The sequence below is a fragment of the Lepisosteus oculatus genome, chromosome 5 (assembly GCF_040954835.1).
Source record: "Lepisosteus oculatus isolate fLepOcu1 chromosome 5, fLepOcu1.hap2, whole genome shotgun sequence".
NCBI lineage: Eukaryota > Metazoa > Chordata > Actinopteri > Semionotiformes > Lepisosteidae > Lepisosteus > Lepisosteus oculatus.
In genome coordinates, this window is record NC_090700.1 from 51,956,898 (window position 1) to 51,983,669 (window position 26,772).

At 37.3% G+C, this 26,772-nt stretch overlaps 1 protein-coding gene across 1 annotated transcript; it reads left to right on the top strand.

The window, feature by feature from the left end:
• Positions 1–870: 870 nt before the first annotated feature.
• On the top strand, positions 871–18,818 carry chrna3 (cholinergic receptor, nicotinic, alpha 3). Its single transcript, XM_015343408.1, has 6 exons — positions 871–1,072; positions 3,246–3,385; positions 7,740–7,784; positions 13,730–13,839; positions 14,778–15,894; positions 16,434–18,818. The coding sequence occupies exons 1-6, from the start codon at positions 1,012–1,014 to the stop codon at positions 16,560–16,562; spliced, it is 1,602 nt and encodes a 533-aa protein (XP_015198894.1). The 5' UTR covers positions 871–1,011; the 3' UTR covers positions 16,563–18,818.
• The last annotated feature ends 7,954 nt before the right edge of the window (positions 18,819–26,772 follow it).

Here is a 26,772-nt window from a genome sequence, read left to right on the forward strand (position 1 = left end):
AGTATAATTTCCTGTTTAGTTCCTTCTAAATGGATCCCAAACAGCAATGTGGTCTCTAATCTAAGATGTTTCCCATGTTTCCAATAAACTTGGTTGCACAGTATGGCCCTTATAATCAGTAAGTTGTTTTTTTTATTCAGGCCAAACAGTCAACAATGGTTTCCTTTGCCTCCGTCTGAACTTTGACATATTGAAAGGCATGATGAATATTATTCAGTCACTGATGAATATCCAAGTGTTTGTAGTTGAATGTGTTGATTTCCAGTGATTTTCGTGTAAATGATGATATGGTCCAACCCTTATGAAGATAGCCTATAGACAACCAATAATTTTCTACATAAATTCCAAATTTGTACACAAACCTTTAGGTTATTTTCTTCAGGTCAGTAAAGTATACCAGAACATCTACACATGTCATACTTTTTATTGGCGTACTGGAGTTTATCTCTCATAGTTACAGAGAGCTCGGATTAAGAGCTCTTCTTTAGATATGGGGCTGTCCGCAGTGCTGAAAGTTCAAGGCCTGTTGAAAATTATTGTTGGTTGCAACGTTGGCTGCAGTAGTACGGTACGGTCAAGGTGTTGCTGATACGATACTCAACACACGAAATACTCATTAATGTACAGCATTTTCGAATGAAAACACAGACAACGTTCTCTTAATACCCGCGCGAAAAGTCATGTACAAAAACATTCCTGCTTGCGTTCAATTGCAATAAAAGTTTTTTTTTAGTTACTTTCAAGATTCGTGATGGACATATATTCACATATTTAAATGAACACGCCTCATACATCTGCCCAGCGAGGTTTCTCACCTGCAGTCTCAAGGCCGTACCCTGTTTGGACTGAGTGCGCTGTGACTAACGTGCTTTCTAGCCCTCCCTCGCCGTGCTCTCTCCCCTGCTCAGGCTGTTGCAGTGCTGAAGCTATAACAACACTCCCTTTCTCCCACTTTCTCACCGTTTAGTCTGCGCTCAGAAGCTCTGAGGATTAAATCCTACGGTCCCCGCAATGAAAACCAAGTGTTTTGTGTTTCTGCTGACATTTTCCTACATTGTTTTTCTTCTCTCCGGTAAGTACTGCAAATCCTTGAGCTAAATTTGCATGTGGTTTTCGTTTTAGTATTCTAGTATGAGGGAATTATTTAATACGCTGTAACCTGTTATAGTACAGTACATATGGTACCCTACAGTAACCTATGTGTGCCGCACTAGCTTTCTAAGAAGGTACAGTATTAAACTTTTAGCTGTCTCTTTACAAAGCAAACTTTGAAATACATTTCCTTCGGAAACTAACAGCGACATACTGAGATAAGCATGAAAACTTGTGCAAATCTACATGTATAGATTAATTTAATGATTCTAAATGATGATACATGTTCATTGTTTTATAATGCAGTTGTAGGAAATAATTGAAAATAGAATTAAGTCAACATTTAGCCAGTGTGTTTTCACGATACAGAAAGTAGTTAAGGTATGATCACATTTAAGATCATTTATTCTTATGTAACTGGGATTATATTTTTAACAGTTAAAATGTAATTGTAATTTAATCTCATTAAACAGAAGAAAACAATCGTCGTGTTACAGTTAAAAGCAACAGTAATTTAAAGGACAGCAAATGTATCCGTTTATTAATCATTTATAGTAAGTTAATTCAGTTGAACTGTTTTTTTTTTTTCAGTATTAGCGATTAACAATTTTCACGCCCTACCTGCAAATAGACAACGGAATGCTCCCTTACTTCAAATTTGTATTTTTCATCAAGTGAAAGAAGTGCTACAGTATATATCGCGTTTTTACTTCAACAAATAACAGAAGAAAGGGAATATGCCGCTATATTCAGTTACTTTAAAACAGCGAATTACAGTACACACATTTACCTGAGATTTCACGAGCATTAATAACTTAAAACACACAAATTGTCTTTCTTCCACGGTTTGTTTTAAAATCGGTAAGCAAAAGAAGCTGTACTGTACAGTACGTGTCCTAAGCTGTTCTAAAAAAAGGGCACGAAGGGTTGAAGGTGTTCACTTTATACCCTTCTGAGAGTGAAGGTATTAAGGGTACAGGGGTCCAGTGTAATATTAAAAATGAACAAGGATGCTTAACGTTAACGATAACGTTGTTGGCATCTTTCCTTGCTGCGAAAGATATCTTGCTCTCGAAGTGACGTTTGGGTGCCTAGCGGGACGGACCAGCGGCAGATATTGGACAGGAGCTTACTGTACTGGAGCTACGCCTCCGTCGTCAGATGAAAGCCATCAATTAGGAGATTAATTGTTCGGTCAGTGCAGTGGTATGACAGTTACAGCCACTACCTTAGGCTCTAGGTGTTTGATTCTGGCCTGGAGTGCCTTCTTGGTGGAGTTATCGTGTTCTCCTCATTTTTATATTGGTTTTTACATTGATGCGTCTTTTTCCTTCCTTCTTCCTAAGCCTTGCCGAAAAGGCTAATTGAGGTAAATTATGCCTGTGTGTGTGCCCTCCAAAAGACTAGCATCCCATTCAATGTGCAGTCCTGCCCTGGGCTCTGTACTTTCAGCATAGACTAAGGGTTGACACGACAATTCACAGCAATAAATGTTTTTTTTCTGATAATGGATAGACCGCACAGCAAGATCATAATTCCTTAGTTATTCATAGAATGTGGCTTGAAATTGCCAAATGGGTTATCTGACACTAAACCGCTTAAATATTGTGCAAGAGGCTGACATGTAAATATTATTTTGCAGTGTTTGTCTATTTGCATGTGATAAATTAAAAAGATAATTAAACCGGATTTAAAAATTAGAAGGATTAGTAAATATCAAGACTTAAGACCGTTCTGAAATAATAAAAATGTATGTGTCCAGCTTTAAACACTGAAAAAAATGATGTAGCTAGGTAAAAAGAAAAAAAGTTAAGTTAAAAAACAAAGGAAGCATTGTCTTCCAGACTCTGGAAGGTGGTAACCCCTTAAGATTACATGCTGCTGTTGGTAATTATTATATTTCCACATACTCTTAGAGGTTAAGACGTCAATATACACTAGTTAATAAGGTGTAAATCTGTTTTACTGCTGTTGTTTAAAGGGCTGTTGCACTTCTGAAATATGTATTGTACTGTAGTGCTTTTTTCTGCTGCAAATTAAGTTCACAGCTTTGGAATAGTCAAAGAGAAAGTATACTGTATATCAATGAGAAAGCGGTGCATTCTTTTGTTATTTCGGGCGGTGTGACGATGTTTCTCTTCTTTTTTCTCCAGGTGGTACATGTTCTGAAGCAGAGCACCGGTTATTTTCTGTTATTTTTGCCAATTACAACCAGTACATACGGCCTGTGGAGAATGTGTCCGACCCAGTCATTGTGCAGTTTGAAGTGTCCATGTCCCAGCTGGTTAAAGTGGTAGGCATCAACTTTCTGATTTGTCTTTGTCAGGCTTATACAGGTGGCTTTTGTCTTGAATGGCTCTATATATTATGAGAAAAGGGAATGTGTAGCTATGACAAATCATTACTTAAATAAAACATTGGGGCTTTTGACTTAATCCAGAGAGTGCCATCATAGTGATGCACTTCCTTAAATGAATATGCATTGATTTATGATGCATCACAAGAAATAAAAAGCTGAAAGGGCACTGTGTATGTTAGCAGAAAATGCAAAGGCTATGAGGTGGTGTGTTTTAAGGTAGAGTAATGATTTCTGGGAATTAAAGGACTTAAATATCCCAATACATAGGATAGCTTGATACTGCTGCCTACAATAGAGGACCATAAACATACAACAACATTACCTTATTAACCCTTTACAATTTCTTGCATTAGGAATTATCTTTTCACATACCCCAGCTTGCTCTCCATGAGACACACAGACAGGGAGAGAACCTGGGGTCAGAGCACAGGGTCAGCCATTGTACAGCACCCCTGGAGCAGTTGGGGTTAAGGGCCTTGATCAGTAGCCTAACAGAGTTGGATTACTCTGCTAGCTGCAGGATTTGAACCAGCAACCTTCTAGCCACAGGAGCAGATCCTTAGCCACAGAGCCACCGCTCTGCCCAGTACAGCCTATTAATTTTTGGATTTCAATGTCTTACATCAAATTAATCCATCATAGTCAAACAACTACTGTCAGCTAAACTGATTTCTCCCTGCAGAACTTTGACTGATGCTTCTTCAAATACTGTACCTTTCAGGCTGCTTCTGAAAATTCCAGTGAATTGCAAACTCCCTTTCGCTCCTCTCCAAGACTAAACCACCTTTAAGTCTTTAAAGTATAATCAGTAGGGCATTCAGTTTCTCATATTTAATTGCTAAAAGTATCCGAGTTAACATTCAAAGATAATGAAACCGCTTAATTTAATTAAATCAGTAAAATTAACACATAACCCAGACTATGTTAGTTCCTAAAGAAGTATGCTTTACTTCAGACTGGTGTCAGAAGTTAGTGACTGAAGAGGAATATAGTCTAGTTTGTTTTGATATGATACAATGGAATGTTATGTGACAGATAAGTAGTGGCCATTGAATGGGAGATATTGAATTTGAGCATTAAGAGCTAATGGATTAGTGTAGCTCAGTGACTAAACAATAATTGGAAGAGATCTGACAGAAAGTGTGGAAAAGTAGGTGTAGGAGACCGCTTTTGTTCAGAAACACGTAGACTTATCTAAAACAGAGAATAATTTTTATTTTTTTATAAATCATTAATAGTATGATTTTTTTAAGTGCAAAAAGCAAAATGGTGTTAATAAATTATTGCAATTTGTCAGCTTAAATGGGCTCAGTAAATAACTCTGCTAATGTTACAGTAGTATTCTAATATGTTCTGCTGATAGTACTGTCATTTATTGCCTGATGCAAGACAAATTTAAACTAGAGAATATGTATAAATGCATTTTGAAAAGATTCTTTTAGTATTTTATATTTATGACTCAGACAGTATGCCTTTTTAGTCACTCCTTGCCACAGGGGAAATACAGTGTAGTCTGCAGTGGAATAAAAAAGAATACTTATATTTGTTGCTTAATATGTAGAGATGGATTTAATTTACTTACAAGACTTAGAAACAACATTGAGCGTTACTTCTAAAATAACGCCATTGATTAGATAATTAGGAAGCAACGTCTTTTTTGTTATAAGGTAAAGCATTTAATTTACTCTGCTTGTTGGCTCATGTTATTGCATTTTTAGTGTCTCATACACTACTTATAAAAGTAAAAAGCGGTACTGTACACTTCTTATTAGCAGCTTGAATTGACAACTGGTTTATCACATATTATGTGCTTGCTTTTCAATGTTTAAGTTCTTTCAAAAATTAGCTGCCGGTGGCCTTTATAGGAAACATTTATCGCCATTTTGCTTATAAAATGAAGACCTATCTGGGATCCTTATGATAAGAACTGTCTTCTTAAGTCTCAAGGCTGGAGACAAACTGTGTACATCTGTATCTATCTCAACAGGCCTTAGGGTATGTTGACCTGATTAGGACCTATGAACTATGCATCAGTGCTTGTTGGATGCAAATGTTTCTGATGGGTGTTAGCATGATGCAGGTAGGGAACGGTGTGTGGGGACCTGACAAGACAAGAAAAGATGGGGAGGCTATGTGTTTAGTGCAGGTGATATAAAATAAAGAACACAGAACAAACCCAAAATAAATACTCCTTCCATCAACTGGACTGTTTACTCTGTCAAGTTCAGTAAAAGCATCCATCTCAGTACTCGACTGAGAAAGCCCTGAAGTAGAGGACTTTAATTAAATAAGATATATATGTAAATGCTTCAAATGAACACTGCATTGCAGCAGTGAACACTGGAGGGCTTTTACTTAATAAGCAGACAGCATATGCTCCCATATGCTGGAGAAAATAAAATAAAGATGTTCATAGTGAAAATTCTGGGTATCAGACATTTTGAAGCTAGTAAAAGAAAAAGTAAATTGTGTGGAATTGTGTATTACTGACAACAGCTTAGAAAGCTGCTTATACAAGATACCAACTAATTACTGTCATGTAGAACATACTTTTCTCTAAGGTTGTAAAATATTCTTATAATTAAACCTACAGCAATAGTAGTTCCTAATATTAATTACCAGTATGCTTACCATTACTTGAAAATCCTCTGTGTATCGAGTCCATAAACATATAACTTCTTATCACATTGTCTGGGTCTGAATCTGGTTAGAGAGACCAAATGAAAGAGGATTAGCTATTGAAAAAAACTTTCAGAAGTTGAAATTTAGTCTGTGATCTCTATGTTATTAATTTTTATTAATTGAATTGTTACTCTGATTGAATAGGGTAGAATCCTATGTGTTCTGATTCTCCTTTGATCTGAAAAGTGAAATCATGGACATGATACTGTACTGTACATGAAACATTAGAAGTGTAGAAAACAACGTATTAGCACAAAAAAATATCAAATAGTCCCTGTAAAAATGTCAAAATCAAACACTTGTTTTCTTCAATAACTTTGTATGTTGACAAAATATTAACTGCTTTTCAACCATACTTCTTCAAGGTTCTAACCAATTTCCCAAGCTAAAAGAAAAAAACCCTTTCCATCAAACAGCAATCAGATGTTGGCTCCTGACCTTAGGTGTTCTTGTGGCTTGCGCTTTTTGATTAATGACAGTGATTTCAGCTACAGTCAGCTCCTTGTAAAACCATTTCCATTTATGATGCCTTAGCTTATGCTTTAAAAAGCCCTATAAGATTATATTCTTAATATATCAATATTTAATCTTCTTTGATGGCAAAAAATCTAATTTCTGCTATTACTCCAAGACGAAGGTCTCTTTAATCAATTCTTCCTGTAAACACATTGCTTTACCATTGACCAACTACTTGTACTTCTGGACTCTATTGCAACTGTGTTTCAGGACCTGACAGGAGGAAAAGGTGTATCTTTTACAATTGATACCGCAACCCACACCATATTTTTAATCCTTACAGAAAAAAATCCTAGTGCACTATTGGGCTTTCTGGCACACCTTTCCTTTATGGTTTAAAAGTTTACTCTACCTATAAACCATTTTCAGTGATGAAATTAAGTTTTACTGTAACTCATATGAAAACTGCTGTAATGGTTAAAGTTGGGTTTTTTTTGTAATGGTTTTTGCTGGATCAGACAGCCACATGGCGCCAGTTTATTCACAGTTCAAAGCACTAAAATCTCTCCAGGACTTACTGACTCCTGGTTTCTCTTGTTTATCCTGTCAGTAGAGAAAAAAAAACTGTCTGGGAGCAGCAGTTATATTTCCCGGAGAGGATTGTGACAGTATAAAAGTGGCACTTGATCTCCCATTCTCTTCTGACTATCTACTTGAAACAGATGCTTTTCATACAAAGAATGCCTATGGATTTGAGGGCTCAGGTGTTTGTCTCAGTTTTTTGGAACCTCATTAGAAAATGCTCTGCTGCAGTACAAAGAACTTTCAGTGGATTTCTAAAATTCATTTTTTTATTGGTTCTATTTTTTAGTTTAATCAAATGGGTGTTTTGTTTTACATATCATAATAGTTTTTTTAAAATATTTTTTTCTATCTCTAATCTTTTCCCTTTTTTATTATTTTGCCCTGTGCAGAGAGTCAAATTTTAATACATATATTTGCATTGAATCACGACAGAAAACAGGACAGAGCTAATTAAAATGTGTGCCAGACACATTCAAACACACATTCTAAGCATGAACAAAAAAGTTGCAGTTGATTAATATTTAACTGTCTTTTGTTTGTTTTCTTTCATTTATTTTATCTTCAGGATGAAGTCAATCAGATCATGGAAACAAATCTTTGGCTGAGACATGTAAGTTAATTTTCTATCCTCAAAATTTTAAGGGATTATTATTTAGGGGGAAAAGAGGTGGTATCATAAAAAGAGGTGGTATCATTCATAAAATCCCTTCCTTTTGTGTATGGAATTAAAATTAATGTATCATTACATCACAGTCAGGACCTGCAATATCTGATCTCTAATACCACAATTTCAATATGAACTACTTGAACATATTGTCACGGACGTCGAAAGGGACCAACCGTGGGGAGCAGGAGAGCGGGAAAAGACCCATATGCATAGCGGCGAGACGGGAAAAAGGCCCGGGCTCGTTAGTGCAAAGAGTTCAGGAATGCCGTATAGAAACCTATGCCCTCAGGGAGCGGCCGTGGGGCGCCCTGGTGCTAGGCGGGTCTCAGGACATCCGAACGTCAATGCTGAGCGAGGACAGAGTCCAAGACCCGGAAATATACAGCCCAAGGGAAAGAGAGGGACCGGAAGGACAGCAGACCGGAAACTAGGGACAGGACAGAGAAGGAGCGCCCTCTGGCTGCAGAGGGCGTGACACATATATTTAAACTGAAGGCGAATATTAAAAGTGAAACATACCAAATACAGTTGACAGTGTTTCTCAATCTACCTTTCAGATTTCATGTCTACTGCATATGTTTCTACTAGCATTCAGCTACTAAATACAGTACTGTATATCTTCCATATCAACTGATGTCATTTTATCATCTAAAAAGTGATACAATTTACTGTCTAAAGAACAGGAAATCTCAATTATATGCACTGGATACTTCGTTGTAAACACTTTTGTGAAGATGTATCAAAAAGGTGTAAAGAAATCAAAATCCCTCTGAACTCAATAGATGTAAAGAGATTCTTCAGTAATACCTGTAACATATGGACTCCAAGATGAAAACTTTAAAAACTTTTGCTTTTTATATATTCCATTCTGAAAATATTTTGTTAATGTTTCCTTTGTTTTATATATCTCAAAGTACTATCTTTTACAAAGGAAAGAGAATTAGAGATTCACAAACTATACAGTCATCTTGTCTCAGTAATGTGATGATCAATGGAGGTACTAGTGAACAAATGCTTAACTAAGCTGTTATGCTCTTGTCCTATAAAGCTTTATTTTGAGGTTTTAATAATTAATATGCCCAAACCTTTTAAATCTTTTAATATCGATTGTTGTATTTGTGTGCATTAGACTGCCGAACATGCTTTTTTATTTCTTCTGCAATTATTCTGGGGAGACCTGTCAAATTTAAACTGGAATGGCATGGTGGGAAGCTTCTATAAGTAGTTATGAGGTATTGCAGTTTTCATCATTAATGAAACATTTATATTTTGATGCAATAACAGGACAGTTTATTTAAATATTAATTAATGCTTTGTGGACCACCTTTGTCAGAACAGTTCTACATTATTATTAGAATTAGTATTGCTGTTTATTCAACCTGTGGAAAACACAAGGGAAAAACTGTAATGTTTTTGTAGTAGACCTAACTGACCCACTATTAAATAATATTGTAGTGCTTCAGGGTTCATGTGGGCGTTCACCGCTGCCACATCAGGTCAGCCCCCTACCATCAGGAACTCGAACCCAGGTCTCTGGCATCACTCAACAGGGTCCCAGCCAGTTGAGCTAAAGGGAGATCTCCCGTCAGCCCAGCAGCTGCGGTCCCTGCTATCCACAGGGAAGGGCGGTGACGTCACCGCTCTGATAAGCCTGCTCTCGCAAGCAATGGAGGCTGTATGTATTACAATATTAATAAACCTTAAATCTAACCAGATACTGTAGATCCATTAGACACAAATTTGGTTTTAAACAACCTGGCTTTAATCTGGCACTTTTCATGTCCACGGAGCTCAATGTGCTTTCCGTGTACAACAGAGTGTCCACCACTAGTTTTCAACCAGCAGTAATTGCGCTTCATCTAAACCTCATAGGCTACAAACTCATTCATACAGGAGAGCATTTTACTAAAGAAGTCTCTGTTAAGTACTGACCACTTCACTGGGGAATAAATGCCAGTATCCCAGTCAATACTTGCACACACAGCTTTCCAATTAGGAGTCCAAAGCTCCTTCCCACTACTCCACACTGCATACATACAGTACTTTTTAAGGGAAAAAATACTGGCATTTAAATCTCTCAGCTAATATGTCCTTCCCACAAGACTTTGTAAACCTCTGCAGCTACAGTAGGATTAAGTCAGATTTGCATGGCCAGCCTCTCTGATGTACTGCCATCTACTGATGAATAACAGAACATGCAAAAAGGAAAACATTTGATATCTTATTTGTGAATGATCAAATCATAGAATAATGAAGAATAATTTTTAAATTTAAAAAAATTGTATAGATAAATAAGACTGAATGATCTAGTTAGACTGATGACACAGTTTCCAGATTTGTTAGCAGCAATTGCAAGACTGTTATAGCTCTCACTGTACGTAGTGAAAACATAAAATATACTGTTTACATATTAGTTGAATAAACCAGCAAAGAGAATGGGAAGAGGCTAGAGTCCTGGCTTTTGAGTAAGATTACACAGATTAATGCTCTCTAGTGAAAAAATCACTCCTGTCTATAGTGTTGAGGTACAGTAGGTTTGTCTCACTGCAAAATTAAAAGTTTAAAACAGATGATCAGGTTTGTAATTATGCTTTTATCACACTTTGTATCTTATTTTAAGAAAACTTCTACAGGCATCATCTTATAATGTTGGTAAATTATTTTTTTAAATCTTGACTTGACGTTGTATTAAGACATTCACTCTTTACTGCAGCGGCATACACGATCAAAATCTGTCTGTTCCAGCCTGTTACATTTAAACACATTTAAGGATTTATTTCTCCATGCAGAAGTTCACACAGTTTGGGTGTGACACCTCAGTATCTCAGGTAAGACAATAACTGCCAAAAATAATGGATTATTCTACCCAGTTTCTTTAAATGTTTTCTGGCAGACAGAGTCCTTAATGGAATAGGTATTTCTACTGTACGACAGAAGTCAGCATCTGCAAATGATTGTCTAATTCCAATTATTAAACTTCACAATGTTGTGTATAATGAAGCACAAAGAAGACTGGTTGTGGGGGAAAAGGCTTCAATGGCCCTATGGCCCTGTATCGGTTCTGCCTTGTCCCCATGTCCTTTGTGCTCTCCTTCAGATTTAATCGAATCTTGCAGAACTGTCAATGAGGAGGCAGTGAAAGGTCAAAGCAATAAACAGCTTTGTAGAATGGGAATGTCAGCTGTGAATAAAAATGTCAAATCTCTGGGATCCCTCAGACTGAAGCAAATGATATACGACGTGGGTCATTTTATTTACGTCTCATCCTCCTCATCCCAGACATGTGGATGGAGCCTGTTCAGGGAATCCCTAAGTGAAATGGAGGTCCTTTTCAATTACCTGCCTGCAATCAGCCACCTGTCTTCTCCTTTCTTACCCTTGGTGTCCTTCCTGACATCCCTGGAGAAGACAGAGAGAAATTATTTAATTCATGATTCCTGAGAATATAAAGGACTATTTGTTTCTGCACTTTGACCCTTTTCCTCTTGAAATCTGTCAACGGGCTAGCTTGGTTCTACTATTTACTTAGACTGACAAAACCAAATTTGACACTTTTTATTCCTGAAATGTCTGATGATTCTGACTGTTACAGCTCTATACAATGTTAAAAATTTATAGTAGTATTTTGAGCACATCTTCCCCCTGACAGATGAACCAAATTCCACTTCACCAATATTATATGCTTTAATGTGGCCTGTTCTGGTAAGGGTATTACTGTGGTTCTTTTTCATAAAGCAGAAAGGATTCCTTTTTTATCATATGAGAGGGAAAAACACTGAATAAACATTAAGATGATGTCATCAAGTCCCAGTGATGAAATGGTGTAAAAACAACATTCATTGATATATTTGGCTTTAGTTTCCTTGGTTTGAGGGGTGAACACTTGGTCATTGGGATGAAGAAGCCAGAATTGCTCACCTGTATTCCTGTACCTGTACACCTCATCTGTATTGACAGTGGGAATGGCGTAGGGGTGATAGTGTGATGAATGATGGAAGATAATGGTTAAGAGGCTGTATATACAGTATGCCCCCAGAAAACTGGTGATTGGTAGAAGCTGGAGATTTTTCTTTTTGAATATCCATTCATCATAAAAGCAAAGGTTAATGGAAATGAGTAATGCACTCTTAATTTAAAAGACTTCTGGAGAAACTAAAAATCACTGTGCAAATTCTAATTTTTCTTTTAACAAAGTAATGTACAGAGGTACTGTATACGTATACTAACTCATGAAAAAATCTGAAATAAACTGCTCAATGTTACTAAAATGAAAAAAAAAACACAGAAAAAAAGGGTAAATTCAGGACTACTAGGGTCATACATGGGCTGCCATTTGGATTAAATAGCAGTAAATTCACTGTTGAGTGAATAGTGACCCTCAGGCTGTATTCTGCATATTTAACCTTTAACTTTAGTGTGCCAACTTTAGTTCTATTTGCTTCATTGCAGTTCTTTTGAAACTTTTCCTATAATTTACGAACACAGCCTTCCAAAATATATGGAATTAAATTCCAAATGACATGCATGTGCTCAATATATTGTAATTATTACAGCGCTCTATCCCATGACAATGCTGTAAGTGGTTTTCTGCAAATGACAATATTCATTTCTGAAGCAAATAATCAGAGCAAATATATCTCTGCCCTCATGATAAAAAAAAATCAGGTTTGCCCAGAAATTTTAATGTCTATCTGTTATTAAATGTATTAAAAGCTTGAGGCCAGGAGGCACTAAAAAGAACATTTTAGAAAAAAGCTCAAAGAACTGAATTGCTCTGGGTAGTTTTGGTTGCTTATTCCCAACTGGCCTTTGACTTCCTCTACATCCATCAAAGACTCCAGAGAGAACTGTGGAACAAGAGGACTGCATGATCTTATAATGGACATTATTTCTGATCAAACTTCATGGGGAAGTATTATAAGCTCAATCTGATTTCATGCTACATGCTTATGAAGTCAGAAGAAGCATAGGGGGACTTGCTAATGTCACGAACACGGAGATCCGTGTCAGATCTTGTAGTAGACCCTATGCAATGTAGTAAGAGCTGGAGAAAACAGGAGGCGTGGTAAAAGGGAACACACAGGGGTTTAATAGTGCACAAAATAATAGTAATAATCCGTGAGATAGTGAACGGGGAAGATAAAACGGCATCCAAATCCAAATGGGTCCAAAGGCAGGTCAGGGCACAGTCCAAGAGTCCATCAACGAGTGATCCATCCTGGGACGCGACAAGGTTAAAATCCCCGGGAGGGGGAACACACAAACAGACAAAACATGGAGGTCCAAGGGTGACGGGGCAAGATCCTCCAGACCCCGGGCCCGGGAAGCGGGAGGTGTCTGGGATGAGGCCTATGCCCTCAGAAGACGGACGTAGGGTTTCCTGGTGCCAGGCTTGCCTTGCGACATCCTTACCCTAATGATGAGCCCCGAGGACTGGAGGAGCTAGTCTTTAAATAATAAAGCTAAGAGGGTCACCTGGGGAGCTTAACAATCACAAGGACAATAATGGGAGCAGTGGAGCACCCCCTAGGGAGGGATGTCGGGCGTGACAGCTAACTAAACAGTAGAATAGACTTACTGTAGAAGGAAGAATGCCATTTCATATTCTTTACTATATAATATAACATTTACATTACACTACAGAAAACAGTGAATTCTAGTGAATGTTTCTGAAAAAAAGATGAACAAGTGTTATATGAGAAACTGAGATATTTACAGTTTTAACATTGAGTGAGACAGAAAATGTTACGCTGAGACTATGAATCACACTGTTTATAAACAAGAACATGTAATAACAAATGAATTATTGTATTTTGGAAATGTATAAAATACATGCAAATAACTACACTTGTGTAGAAAATGATTAATCTCATTTTCTCTCTTCACAGATCTGGAATGACTATAAACTGAAGTGGGATCCCAGTGAATTTGGAGGTGTAGAGTTCATCAGAGTGCCTTCAAATAAAATTTGGAAGCCTGATATTGTCTTATATAACAAGTAAGCAGAATCTCCCATAGCCGCAGGGATCCATTTTCTGTAGCTTTTTTGATTTTCAAAAAGTCTGTTATACTTCAACCCATCACACTTCTCCATCACTTAAGTGAGTCATTGTGAAGACTGTGCTAACAGAAACATTTCCCAGGCCATTAGTGATTTTTTATAAGGATACTGTATATGCATTGCCATACTTGATGTATTATCATTTTCCTTTCATGCTATCCTAACAGCAGGACAATTGTTTAGGTCATAGAAAGAACATTAATGCTTTGGTTCTGAAATTGTAATATCTAATATCTTGATTTAGTTTATTTGTTTAGATGTTTCTTTACACAATGTGTTTTAAAGGGCATATGATTTCTGTTTGAACAAATTCACTCTGAAAGATTTGCTGAAGAAAGGAAAGTAGATGGTAGTAAAGGAACAATTATAGTTAATTATATGTTGAAAAGTATGAAGTGAAAGTAAAAAGTGAAAGTAGATGTGCTATCTGCTTTCTCTTTACAGCTAGTAATACAATCAATTATAAATCCTATTTGAAGACATCATTAATATTTTTTTTAAGGTATACTCTGGTAGTAAACCATTTGGCCTTTCTTAGTCACTTATGTTTGTTTCAATTAAAAAAACAGTTCTTTGAAACTAATTGCAGCATGAAAGATAACATTTGTAAACAGACATCGTATACTTTTTACATTAATTACAGCAGTATACATGCATAAAGTATTTTTAAGTGGCATTGTAACAGTACCTTAGTGTTTTTCTCAGCTCCTCTGCCAAATACAATGCAATATGAATGAAAACATTGTATGCTAAAGGTTTCACTTTTTCATTTACTTTCTGTACAGCAGTAGATCGGATCCAATCATTTTATTTGGCATTTCTGTAACCCCTATTAATTGGTGTGTTCTACTGTTTTAATCTGATTTTTTCCGCAGTGCGGTGGGGGATTTCCAAGTGGATGACAAGACCAAAGCCCTGTTGCACTACAACGGAGATGTCACCTGGATCCCACCAGCCATCTTTAAGAGCTCCTGCAAGATTGATGTCACCTACTTTCCTTTCGACTATCAGAACTGCACCATGAAGTTTGGTTCTTGGACCTATGACAAAGCCAAGATCGACCTGGTACTGATTGGCTCGACCATCAATCTCAAGGACTTCTGGGAGAGTGGAGAGTGGGTAATTATAGATGCTCCGGGCTACAAACATGATATAAAGTACAACTGCTGTGAGGAGATCTACCCTGACATCACCTACTCCCTATACATTCGGCGGCTTCCCCTTTTCTACACCATTAACATGATCATCCCATGTCTGCTCATCTCCTTCCTCACTGTGCTTGTGTTCTATTTGCCTTCAGACTGTGGTGAAAAGGTAACCCTCTGCATTTCTGTTCTGCTCTCCCTGACTGTCTTCCTGTTGGTCATCACTGAGACCATCCCTTCCACCTCTCTGGTCATCCCTCTCATTGGGGAGTACCTTCTTTTCACCATGATCTTTGTCACATTATCCATCGTCATCACAGTCTTTGTGCTCAACGTCCATTACCGAACACCCAAGACCCACACCATGCCGCAATGGGTGAGAACCGTGTTTCTTGGCATCCTCCCAAGAGTCATGTTCATGACCAGGCCAGAGAGAGAACCTGAGAAGACTAGCCAGTATCTCCCACCGCAGCCTTACCCTCATACCCACAGCCAGCAGAAGCAGCAGAATTCCAATGCTCCCCATCACAGACATCGCATTTTCATCAGCACTGAGCTATCCAATCTCAACAACCTGGCTGGCACTGGAGACTCCAAGTGTAGCACTAAGGATGGATTCCTCTGTCAAGAAGGCCGCTGCAACTGCTGTTGGCGCCAGCGCACCACCAAACTGCCGGCTGATGGAGGCCTAGGAGGAGGGAGTGGTGATATTGGTAGCTCCTACTCCAGCTCCGAGTCCCTGGATGCCCTGCTCTCCGTGTCTGCCCTATCACCTGAAGTGCGTGATGCCATTGAGAGTGTCAGATACATTGCTGAGAACATGAGGCTACAGAATGAAGCAAAGGAGGTGAGCAGAGGCAAGCACAGCCACCATGTTAGTATAAAGGAAAAAAAAAAACATTATTTGCCAAACAATGAAATCATTGATCGATTTGATTGTTTGGCAATAGGTGTTATTTTCTTTAAAAAGTTCATGACTATGGAAATGGAGATATTAGAGTCAGGTATGCACATTCTCTACTCCAAACCAAAACTGAGAAACTGAGGGACAGATATTTATTCAAATTGCACATTGAGCCCTATAGTTCAGAATCACATGTTCTAGTCGGCACTGTGTACTGTATATTAGATTATGAAGGTCAGGATTTTACAAGTGGTGATTAACAAGTTGGCCAGTGTATCAGCAGATGTCTGGACATACAGTACCAACAGCGCTGGTGCCACTGGCATGGTAGTAAAGCAAAGTGACAGATGACTCTGACATTTCAGGGCAAAACATGTACAGTCTCATCTCCACAGTGTCAGTATGAGTCTCCTGATAGTGAACCAAGTTAAGTAAAAGCACTGACCATTCTATTTGATTTTTTTTTCTCTATTTCAATCTAGATCCAAGATGATTGGAAATATGTGGCAATGGTGATAGATCGCATCTTCCTGTGGGTTTTCATACTGGTGTGCATCCTGGGGACAGCTGGCCTCTTTCTCCAGCCACTGCTCATAGGAGAAGATAGTTAACTGTCTGTGCTGTACTATTAGTATATTTCCCTCTGCTTTGTTCTATTTTTCAGATTTTTTATTAGAAGTATCCCAAGAAGCAGGGCCTTTAACTACAAGCAAGACATCACTGAAATTCATTTTTTGCATTTTACATTTTTCAGTCAAATTAAAATTTGAAATATTGGCTATCACACTTTTAACACTTTGCTCCTCAAAGGGCTCTTTTTATATAAAAAAAACTTAAAAATACATTCACTTGATATCTCTGATGTTACATCCCACTTAATATTGAAATCATAATGGTCAGTGTTACCTCTTTTATAGTTTTTGTGCACTCTGTAGTGTTAAATATTTTTTTCATTTACTTTTTTACATCATTCAATATGTATGCATAAAGCATTTTAGGCACAACATGAAGCTGCTCTGTTCTGAATTTGTAATTAAAGAAGCTATGTTTTTTTATTTGCTTAGGTTCATTCTCAGCGTTTTTTGTTGCTTTTAAATTGAAATAATGTTTGCCTTATCTTTTAGGGCTTTGAAGTCTGCGATGAAATTTATATAAAACGTTGCACTATACTTTACGTTTGGAATTTATTTTATATTGCGAATGCTTTATATGAACATTTGATGTCTTATTCGTTTTCTTATTACTGAAAAACAAGATGTCCGTGCTAGCCTGTTACTTAGAAATATGTATCATGTGCCTAAAAATAATAAAATCCACTATTCAATTATTACCAGTAAACAATTATTAATATGCAGTGGTAAAACCTTTAGTGCATATAAAGGCATGTTGTTGATACTAGTTATTGAACAGTAAAAAAGGTAGAAACAGAGCATTTTTATGTTGATGACATTGGTTGCTAAAGTCAGGTTTATTTCCGTAAATATGAGAATAAATCGTTTTTCTCCATTACAAGTTATGACAGACATTGTTTTCTCTGCACTTACACTTCAAGTGGATGATGCCTGAAAAGGCACAATTACAGTATATGCAAGCCTGTATATGACATGAAATGCATATGAAAATGTATTCTCTTTTAACATGTTACAAAGCTAGAACGACATGTTCTAGAGATGTTTTGCACTTTTTAGAGCTCATGGGAATAATGTGGCTAGACGTTTACCATTGAAGCGGCCTTATTTGCACATCTTACCTTGGTTACATTCCCAGATTATGGTGTTTCTTAAGAGTAAGCAAAAGGATAAATACGAGTAATAAGTGAGGAATATATTAAGCACCCTGAATGCAAACATTCAAATCAGCCTTACTTTTTGGTGTAGACCTAAGTATTTCTTAATGTGATTGCTTTTAAATAACTGATATAATAATCAATAATCCCAATCTTGCTTTAGGAAATCAATATCAACTTGATTTAGAATTTCCAAGAATAGTGCACTACATCAAACACAAGAAAATGAGAACACAATGCACAGATCAAGCTGAATATATTATGTTACCAGTTAATGTACTAATGTCCTATTTAGTGTATGATTTGTGTTAGCAAATTTAATATTTTATAGCCAGGTGATCATCTTTCCTATGGATTATCTGCTGTTGTACAAAGTTGAACAATATGAGCATGTAAACTCATGGGAAAAGGGTGCACCGCCACATGGAGAACATTCTATAGATAATATTACATGTTCCTCTTACAAAACATAAAAACTCAATGTAATTCATACTTTCATTATAATAAATGAATGGTTTAATTCGGTTGGAGTAAACCACACAATACAGGTATTGTACTGTATGTTGTCAGAATTTCAAGTGCACAGCATTGTTTTTGAGCAAAAGACTTGTTTCTTTCAATAATAAATATGGTATATCTTTCACACAAGTGGTTTTTATTATAATACAGAATTAACAATAACATTATACATTGAAGGTGTACACTGGTCACAGTCATATACAGTAAAGTAATGTTCTGCACTGTAAGAATACAGTACAGTAGGTCGCGTCAGAAATGACAGGATTAGTTTAATACATGAAACCCACCACCAGAGGGGGACTCTCTACCAAGTATAAGACATTTCACGTCTGTACTGAAGCTGTGCATGGCATATGAAAACCTGTATTTCTTAAAAATGTACTGCAATACTGTATATGTATAGGCTCTATTCACCTTTTAACAAGCAAACATGCCCTGGATGACCAATCAGTTTCTCTTCACATTAAATATCCCAAAACGTTATGATATTTTATCCAAAATTGTATCCAACTAATGTTGTTTTTAAAACCTGAAGGCTAAAACTTGAGCATTTTCTTTTGGAACCTGGGTTTTTTTAGTGAAAAAATAAATGACCATTTTTTGAAAACACTGTACTTCTGGTTCATTTAAAAATAAAACAACTATGAAGAGCATTTTTTATTCCAAAAGCACATTGTGTCCATCCTATTTATGTATAAAAAACCCAGTTGCAAAGAGAAATTAAAAAAATATATTGTGACTTATTGCACTAACATCTCAGTCCCACAATATCTAAACACAGTGTGTACACACTTATAATACACGTTATAATACACAATGTTAATAATACACAATGCAAAATAATTGAAAACATTAATCTTAACTGCTAATCAATACTGACTTAAATCCATCATTAGTTGGCTCTATTTTACAGACAGATGTGCACATATTTGTAAATGTACAAAAGAGAAACAGCATCAAATGATTATGTTGAACTAGAAAATCCTAAAATCATTCTGATAACTCATGGACAGAATTAAGCTTGAGTGAAGCCATTGATTAAATAAAAAGAAAACAAGTACTCAGTAACACATACAAATACTGTAGTACAGAAAATAGCAACCAGATACTGTATACTGTATTCCTGGGCTCAAAGAAAGGCCCATGTGGACTGGTAAAATAATTGAACTTTTTTAGTCTTCAAAGAGAGAAGACTGCAAGAAGATCTGATTTGAGTTTTCAGAATCCTCGAGGACAAGCCCAAGTCAAACAAGTGGACTTCTGAATCACCTGGAGGCTGATACCCTGTCTCCTTTCAAGAAACAGCTGGGTGCGATCCTGGGATCACTCATCTACTAACAACATAATTGTGTTATAACATGTTTGTATTATTTGGTTTATGGCATTTCTTAATTTTCTTATGTTAAAGCTTTTACATTTTCTACAGATCCATCCAGTCAGAATGCGCAAAGCATAATGCTGGGTTACAACGTGTTGTAATGCCCAACAGCCTTTAATTTTTTTTTAATATTCTGAAGCAGGAATGCACTTCTTTTCTAAAACCGCCATGTGGTACAGTGAATGCTTATCGTGGCAGGTGGAAGAATTCTGGCTGCCACATGAAACACCTGGGTCAGAATCCCAGCCAATTCTCACCCCATGAGGAATAATCTTTGTCCAGTAATCAAATTTAATTTCTTATATTTATTTAATTTTTTATATATCACAGTACAGTATGTTAAATATTACACATAAAGGTAGGGCTGTTTCACAAAGCAAGATTACTCATTCAAAACTAATTTTTACAACTTGAAACATTTCATATTGCTGTTTATCATTTCATGCATCAGTTTTGAACAATGTTAGCCCATTTCCCTTTACAAAACTGCTTTAACTTGGTGATGTTTAAGGATTGTGATTTGTGGGTTCCTGTGCTGGACTGTTTCTATTAATGCTTATGGCCTCATCTCTGACAAATTAACTCAGTTAAATATTTATGACATATTACATTTTCTTAAAAAAGGCTTTAACTAGAATGTTGTAATACGTACAAACTTTGTAACAGGAAGTCAGTTGACCTTTTATCTGAAATGTGTGTGGTGCTTTGTATATGTATTTTTACTTCACTCCTGTCTCTTGTTATCTAGCACTATTTATTTTAAAATAGAACTCATACTCAATACTCATAACATCTTTCTCTCAAGCCAGACCACTATTCTTTTTCTGAGAAATAAAGTCTCTTACTATTGGCTTCACATCACCTACATCAGCAATGACTCTGATTCTACTGATGATCTGTAAGTGATTTTGAAATATTGAAAATCTTCTTAAGAAGTTTGATTTTTAAAAGAACTTATTTTTGAGATCTGATGTTTAGATACTTGGGAAGCAAAAGCATTCCAAACTCTTTAATAAAAATGCATGCGTGAAATTTGTAGTTATGGTGTTTGCGACTGTGCTTCTTGTGTAGCCTGGGGATCTTAGTTTATTATTACAATGATACTATTAATAATGTTACAATTAATAATGCATAATGTGCATATAATGCATTAATACTTTACAATAGTTAATACTTTTTAAATATATATTATAGATATTTTCAGAAAATAGATTTTATATCCATATATATTTAATAATTACATACAGTATTACACAAAAGGGGAGAATGTTTTTTAAATACATTTGTTACAGAGGACAAAGGGAATTAATAGAAAAATATACAGATGTGCCTTATTTAGTGTATATGTATGTAGTATATAATAGAAAAAGAAATGTATAGTATTTAATATTTGTCTTTAAGATATATTCTATTTAATATACTTAATATTGTTTATTTTCTTTGATAGATTTGCCTTGCCTTTCCTTTTCCTTATACTTGTATTAGTTGTCAATGCACCACATTGAAGTATTCTTTCAGTACTCAACAGTACTTAACTGTACTTAACAGCAGTTAAACTGAGTTAGAAATAATGTTGCATTGTGCTTTTCCTCAAAGTTACAGCTATAAAACAAGTGGAAACTAATTTTACAGGTATGAATGGAATCTTACTTAATTTTATGTTGTGCACATATACAGTATGTTTGTCTTGTGTTTCTTTAGTAAAAAAGCTTATTGGTTCTCTTGGAATTGCTGTGATATCCTCAACTGTCACGGTCTTTCTACATTGCCTAATTTGCTCACCTTTTTCCATCCTAAAATAACCCCCAAATAGCTTTGGGAAACGATTTAAATTAAAAAGTTATATGGAGGACAATTTAGAAATGCACATTAACTTAGAATATGTGTCTTCAGATAACGAGAGGAAACTGGACTAGCTGGAGAAAACCCACACTAGCTGTGGTACATCAGAATAGCAATAAACATTTTAGTTGCACTATAAAGAAAATAAATTCAATATAATTTAGCAAATCTTTAGTTTTTAAATATAAAAATGTAAAAAAATGAAATTTACATTTACATTTTCCTATTATAGTGTGTAATTTTTCATCCGGAAAGCAGAAAATAGTTTTTCACATTTACTTTTATTGTACTTTTTTTGTCTTTTTGTCTTCTTTAATTCATGATGTACAGTGTCCTTAGGTTTGGCGCTTTATAAATACAAGTTGTTTTTGTTAATAATAATAATAATAATAATAATAATAATAATAATAATTAGAATGAATATCAGTCATGCAGATGTTTCAGATTTTTTCTTTTGATTTCTGTTTGTAAAGATCTTTTGATCTTTGATCATCTGTAGTTTCTTATTGAAGTTTATTAGAGCCACAGAGAAAAAATATTTTTTTAGATAGTATCTCGTTTATACGAGAAAATTATTGCGTTTAAACGCAATAGTTAATTATTGAACAATGTTGCCTACTGTATTAATACTGTATATTGCATTGTACTGTATATGCAATAATATTGTCCTGTGCAAAGATGCATTGACTTTAACAACAGCAGAATATCGTCACATGCCTCTTTTGGAAAAAAATAATCTAAAGCAGCACGTGTTCTATCTTTTGTATACATGAAGTACAACACCGTGCCAGTAAGCATCCCCAGGTTAAACACATATTGTTTTCGCTGTTTCTCTGTCACGTAGAAATGACCAACTTTCCAAACGCATGTTCTTCTTGATGTTAAGCTGCAGTAACGTATCTTGTACATACAGTAGGTTTTTGCCTACTTTTTAAAAATTGAACTGAATACATTCACGATGACTTGATAGTAAGATGTATACCAACTGTTATTGCTGGTAATGGTAAACGGCAAGCCAACAACGTACAAACTGTATAAGGGGTTGTGTGCCGTCCTGTAATTAATCTTTTTGTGCGGCATTACCCTATCTCTTTACATTCACTTCTGTGCAACCGGGCACACAAATACTGTCTCTTCTCCCTTCGAAATATACTTTTCCTGCATTTTGCTGTGTAATTCCAAATTCAAATGCATTTGATGTCATATACTGTAGGCTTTTGAGGATTTAACAATTGACAAACAATAACAGTAACAGCCAACAGTTGGTATTATGTCTGACTGTCAAGTCATCGTAAATGTATTCCATTCAATGTTTAAAGAGTCGGCAAAAACCCACGTAGAGTAAATGTTTCTGCAGTTTCACAAGAATAGCATAGTGTAACGCATACGGCCGACATTAGAGGTTGTGCGAGCCGGCTTACCAGTGCGGTGACGTCACCGCCCTTCCCTGTTAATAGGAGGGACCTCGACCGCCAAGCAAAGGGGAGATTTCCCTTTAGCTCAACTGGCTAGGTCCCTGTTGAGTGATGCCGGAGGCCCGGGTTCGAGTCCCCAGTGGTGGGGGGCCGACCAGAGGCAGCAGCGGCGAGGGCGCATACCCACCTGAACCCGAGAGCGCTACATTGGTGTCAGGAGTGGGATGGGATAGCCCTTCACCGAGGACGACGAATTAAGCGGGGGAGAGTGTAACGCATATGGCCGACATTAGAGGTTGTGCGAGCCGGCTTACCAGCGTGGTGATGTCACCGCCATTCCCTGTGAATAGCAGGGACTGCAGCTGCTGGGCTGAGGGAAGATTTTCCTTTAGCTCAACTGGCTGGGTCCCTGTTGAGTGACGCCGAAGGCTCAGGTTCGAGTCCCCAGTGGTGGTGGGCCGACCTGAGGCGGCAGCGGTGAGGGCACATATCCACGTGAATCCGAGAGCACTACAATATGTTTGGAAAGCCGTGTCATTTCTACTTGTCAGGGAAACAGCGACAAACACGTGTTTAACTCAGTAATGCTCACTGATGCTCTGACGCTCTACTTCATGTGTACAAAAGACAGAACACGTGAAACTGCACAAACATGTACTGTACATGGGTTTTTGCTCTTTAAACATTGAACAGAGTACATTTATGATGACTTGACAGTCTGCTTCACATCAAGAAGAACATATGTTTAGAAAGCCATGTAATTTCTACTCGTCAGAGAAACGGCGAAAACAATACGTGTTTAACTTGGGAATGCTTACTGACACGGTGTTGTACTTCACGTATACAAAAAAAGAACATGTGCTCCTTTAAATTATTTTTTTGCAAAAAAGAGTGTGACAACATTCTACTGATGTTAAAGTCAATGCTACTTTGCATGGGATAATATTAATATTGTGGCGCCCTCACCTGGTGTTGAGGTGTGCAGAGAAGGGCATGATGGGAGGAGGAGCCAAAGGGGGGACTGAGAGCTACTGGACAGCATGGGTTGATCATCTGGTGCAGTTGCACATTGTTGTGGGCTGTTGGGTTGTCATATAAATAGTTATCCCCGGTTTACACCCTTTTATACTTGTACCCACTTAACCAGCCTATACCTATGTACCTGTACCCCAAGTCATGCTAATGTGTTATAGGCTGGTTACACTGTCTTTGTTTCCCACTGTTGTTGCTACTGTGCTGGTAATAAAATACAGTCATCAATGGCCTAGTTATTCTAGGAGGTGTGGAGAAAACCCTGAAGATTTCCCAGTATGCAGACAACATGACTGTGTTTCTGAGTTCAGACAGGGTTGAAGAGGGCTGTGCAGGTTATACTCCAGCAATACTCCAGGGCCTTGGGGTCAAAGCTCAACCCCTGGAAGAGCAAACTGAAGTTCTTCCGACCTTGGAAGGACAGGACAACAGCACGCAGTGTCTTGAGCTCTGTAAGGAGCCCCTCAAAATACTTGGGGTTTCCTTCCACAGCCAGGACAATGAGACCATCAACTGGACCGAGAGGATTGCCAGAGTGAGCCTGAAGCTGGGTCTGTGGAAACCGTGGTCGCTGTCCTTCACAGGGAAAGTGATGGTGTTGAAAGCAGACATCCTTGCGGTTTACCTGGCAGTGGTGTACCTGCTGCAAGGGATGGTCTTTAAGTTCATCTGGGGCAGCAGATACGAGTACATCACGAGGAACCAGATGTGCCAGCGACTCGAGGAAGGGGGGAGAGATGTACTGCATTTCCCCCTGAAACTTGATTGCATCCTGTTCTGCAACCTCTGCCTGGCATTGCGGGAGCCTATCAGCCACAAGTCCCAGTACTTTGTCAGGCTCTCCCGATGAGGCACCTGGTCCAGTGGACAAACACTGGGCCCAAGGCAGAGAGGCAACCAGAGTTCTACACCCATGCTGTCAAGTGGAGCAGGAGATATGAGGCCATGAAACGGCAAGAGCACTGCACCGACCACAGAGCCCTGTACAAGGAGGTGAGGGGACAACTGGTAACCGGCGAAAGGCTGCAGGTTCCCAGACAAGTCCCAGTCAAGTCTGGGAAAGGATGCAGCCAAAGGAATTGGACAACAAGCTGAAGGACCTCAACTGGATGGCCATACACAAGAGGCTGGCAACCAGAGAGGTATTTTACAGACTATCGCTTACCCCCAGGACACGTGTTTCCTTGCGGACCTCAAAAGCAGGATGAAGCATGACGTTGCCAAATGGGGATTCTCCACAGCGAGGGAGCGCCGGAAAGGATTTTGGGCCCTGTACAGGACACTTAAATTGAGCAAATCTAGCCCCATCATCCACTTGACAATCACCCCCGTTCCGAAAGAATATATTGTGTGTTAAGTTTAAACCTTACTAGAATATTTACTAATTACAAGAATGTTGCTATTGCGAGATGTTGTTTTTGGAAATAAAGTATATTTTATTTGAACATTTTCATTGATCATACAAGGATTGAAAAGCTGCCCAATCCCTAGTTCGTCAGGCATTTTCTTTTTCGCTGTGGGGGTGCTCCCACTGGTGCTGGTTTCAGTGCCTGCCAGGATATCACTTCAGTGCTTTGTCATTAAAATTGGGTTTCCAATAACGCCGTAGCCAACTCTAATTTTTATGTCCACTATAACAGACATAATTTCCCTTGCTTTTAACTGAGTATTTGATCTTTTGTAAGAATAAAAATGATTCAAACGATGCTACACTATCATTCAACGAGAGCACAAAAAATCACAAGGATCCTCAAGACTGCAACAAAGACAACAGAAGAAGATACATGTATCAAATACCTGAGAATCCAAGCTTTTTTATCTATGCTAAGAAGTAGTCTTTAAAAGCCTATGCGATTGATTTGATTGACCGTTATTTATCGGTCAGCGCATTGGTATTCCTTTATCACACAGTAAAAAGTCCAAATTCCTTCCGGGGTGTGCGTAGAGTATATCAGAGAAAATAGCACGGCTTCGAAAGCCTGTCAGCCAATCAGATTTCAGGACCGGAACTATCCATTTTATAAAGTATTAATATAGTAGGCAACATTATTCACAGATTAACTCTTGTGTTTAAACAGAATATTTTTGATGGTATAAATTTGATATGTTTCTCATATAAACGCAATAATTGTCACGTATAAACGAGTTATTTTTTCTCTCTCTGTGGTGTTAATAAGCTTCCGTAGTTGCTAACTAATATATTACTTTACTGATTCAGACTAATTATCTTGGTTTGTTATGCTACTGTATATGATTTTGGTTTTGATTTGGGTTCTAGAAGCATGAGCTTTGTGTCTTAGTAACAAAGGTAAATTGTTTTTCCCAGCACTGTCTTAATTTATAATCCATAACTGTTGATAAGCAAAGACTGCTCTGTATTAATACTTAGATATAATGTAGAGGACTACAGTAACTGCCCAACTCACGTGAGGAAAGAACTCAGATAAAAACACACAAAAGAACTTTTACAGTTTTACAGTTTACAGATCTCACCCTGCACACATTTTATGTGAGAAAAAGAGAGTTAAAAAGTGGAGTTAAGGTGGAAAGCACAATCCTAACTACTGTACTGTATTATATTAACCCCTGAAAAGATGCAGCAAAGAAAATGAGCGCTACATGAATAATAATACTGGAGTAAGCTTTATCATTAAAAGGGCTAGCTAGAAAGATTCTGGGAAATACAGCTATGTGTACAGCCAATCAAATCTACATAGTAGAGGCCATGTGAGTGTGAAAATCAGAAAATCCCTCAGGTGATGGGAAAGGTCATCCCATTTTTTTGAAATGTACTTAAAATATCACTTTTCACTGACATGGTACTCTTGCTGTTCTAGTTCATGGCACCC

Bases quoted from the DNA above. Each gene is read 5' to 3' on its own strand.
- chrna3 (XM_015343408.1), top strand. From the start codon at position 1,012: ATGAAAACCAAGTGTTTTGTGTTTCTGCTGACATTTTCCTACATTGTT. The intron at 1,073-3,245 runs GTAAGTACTGCA...TTTTTTCTCCAG, and splicing joins CATTGTTTTTCTTCTCTCCG to GTGGTACATGTTCTGAAGCA. The intron at 13,840-14,777 runs GTAAGCAGAATC...TTTTTTCCGCAG, and splicing joins GATATTGTCTTATATAACAA to TGCGGTGGGGGATTTCCAAG.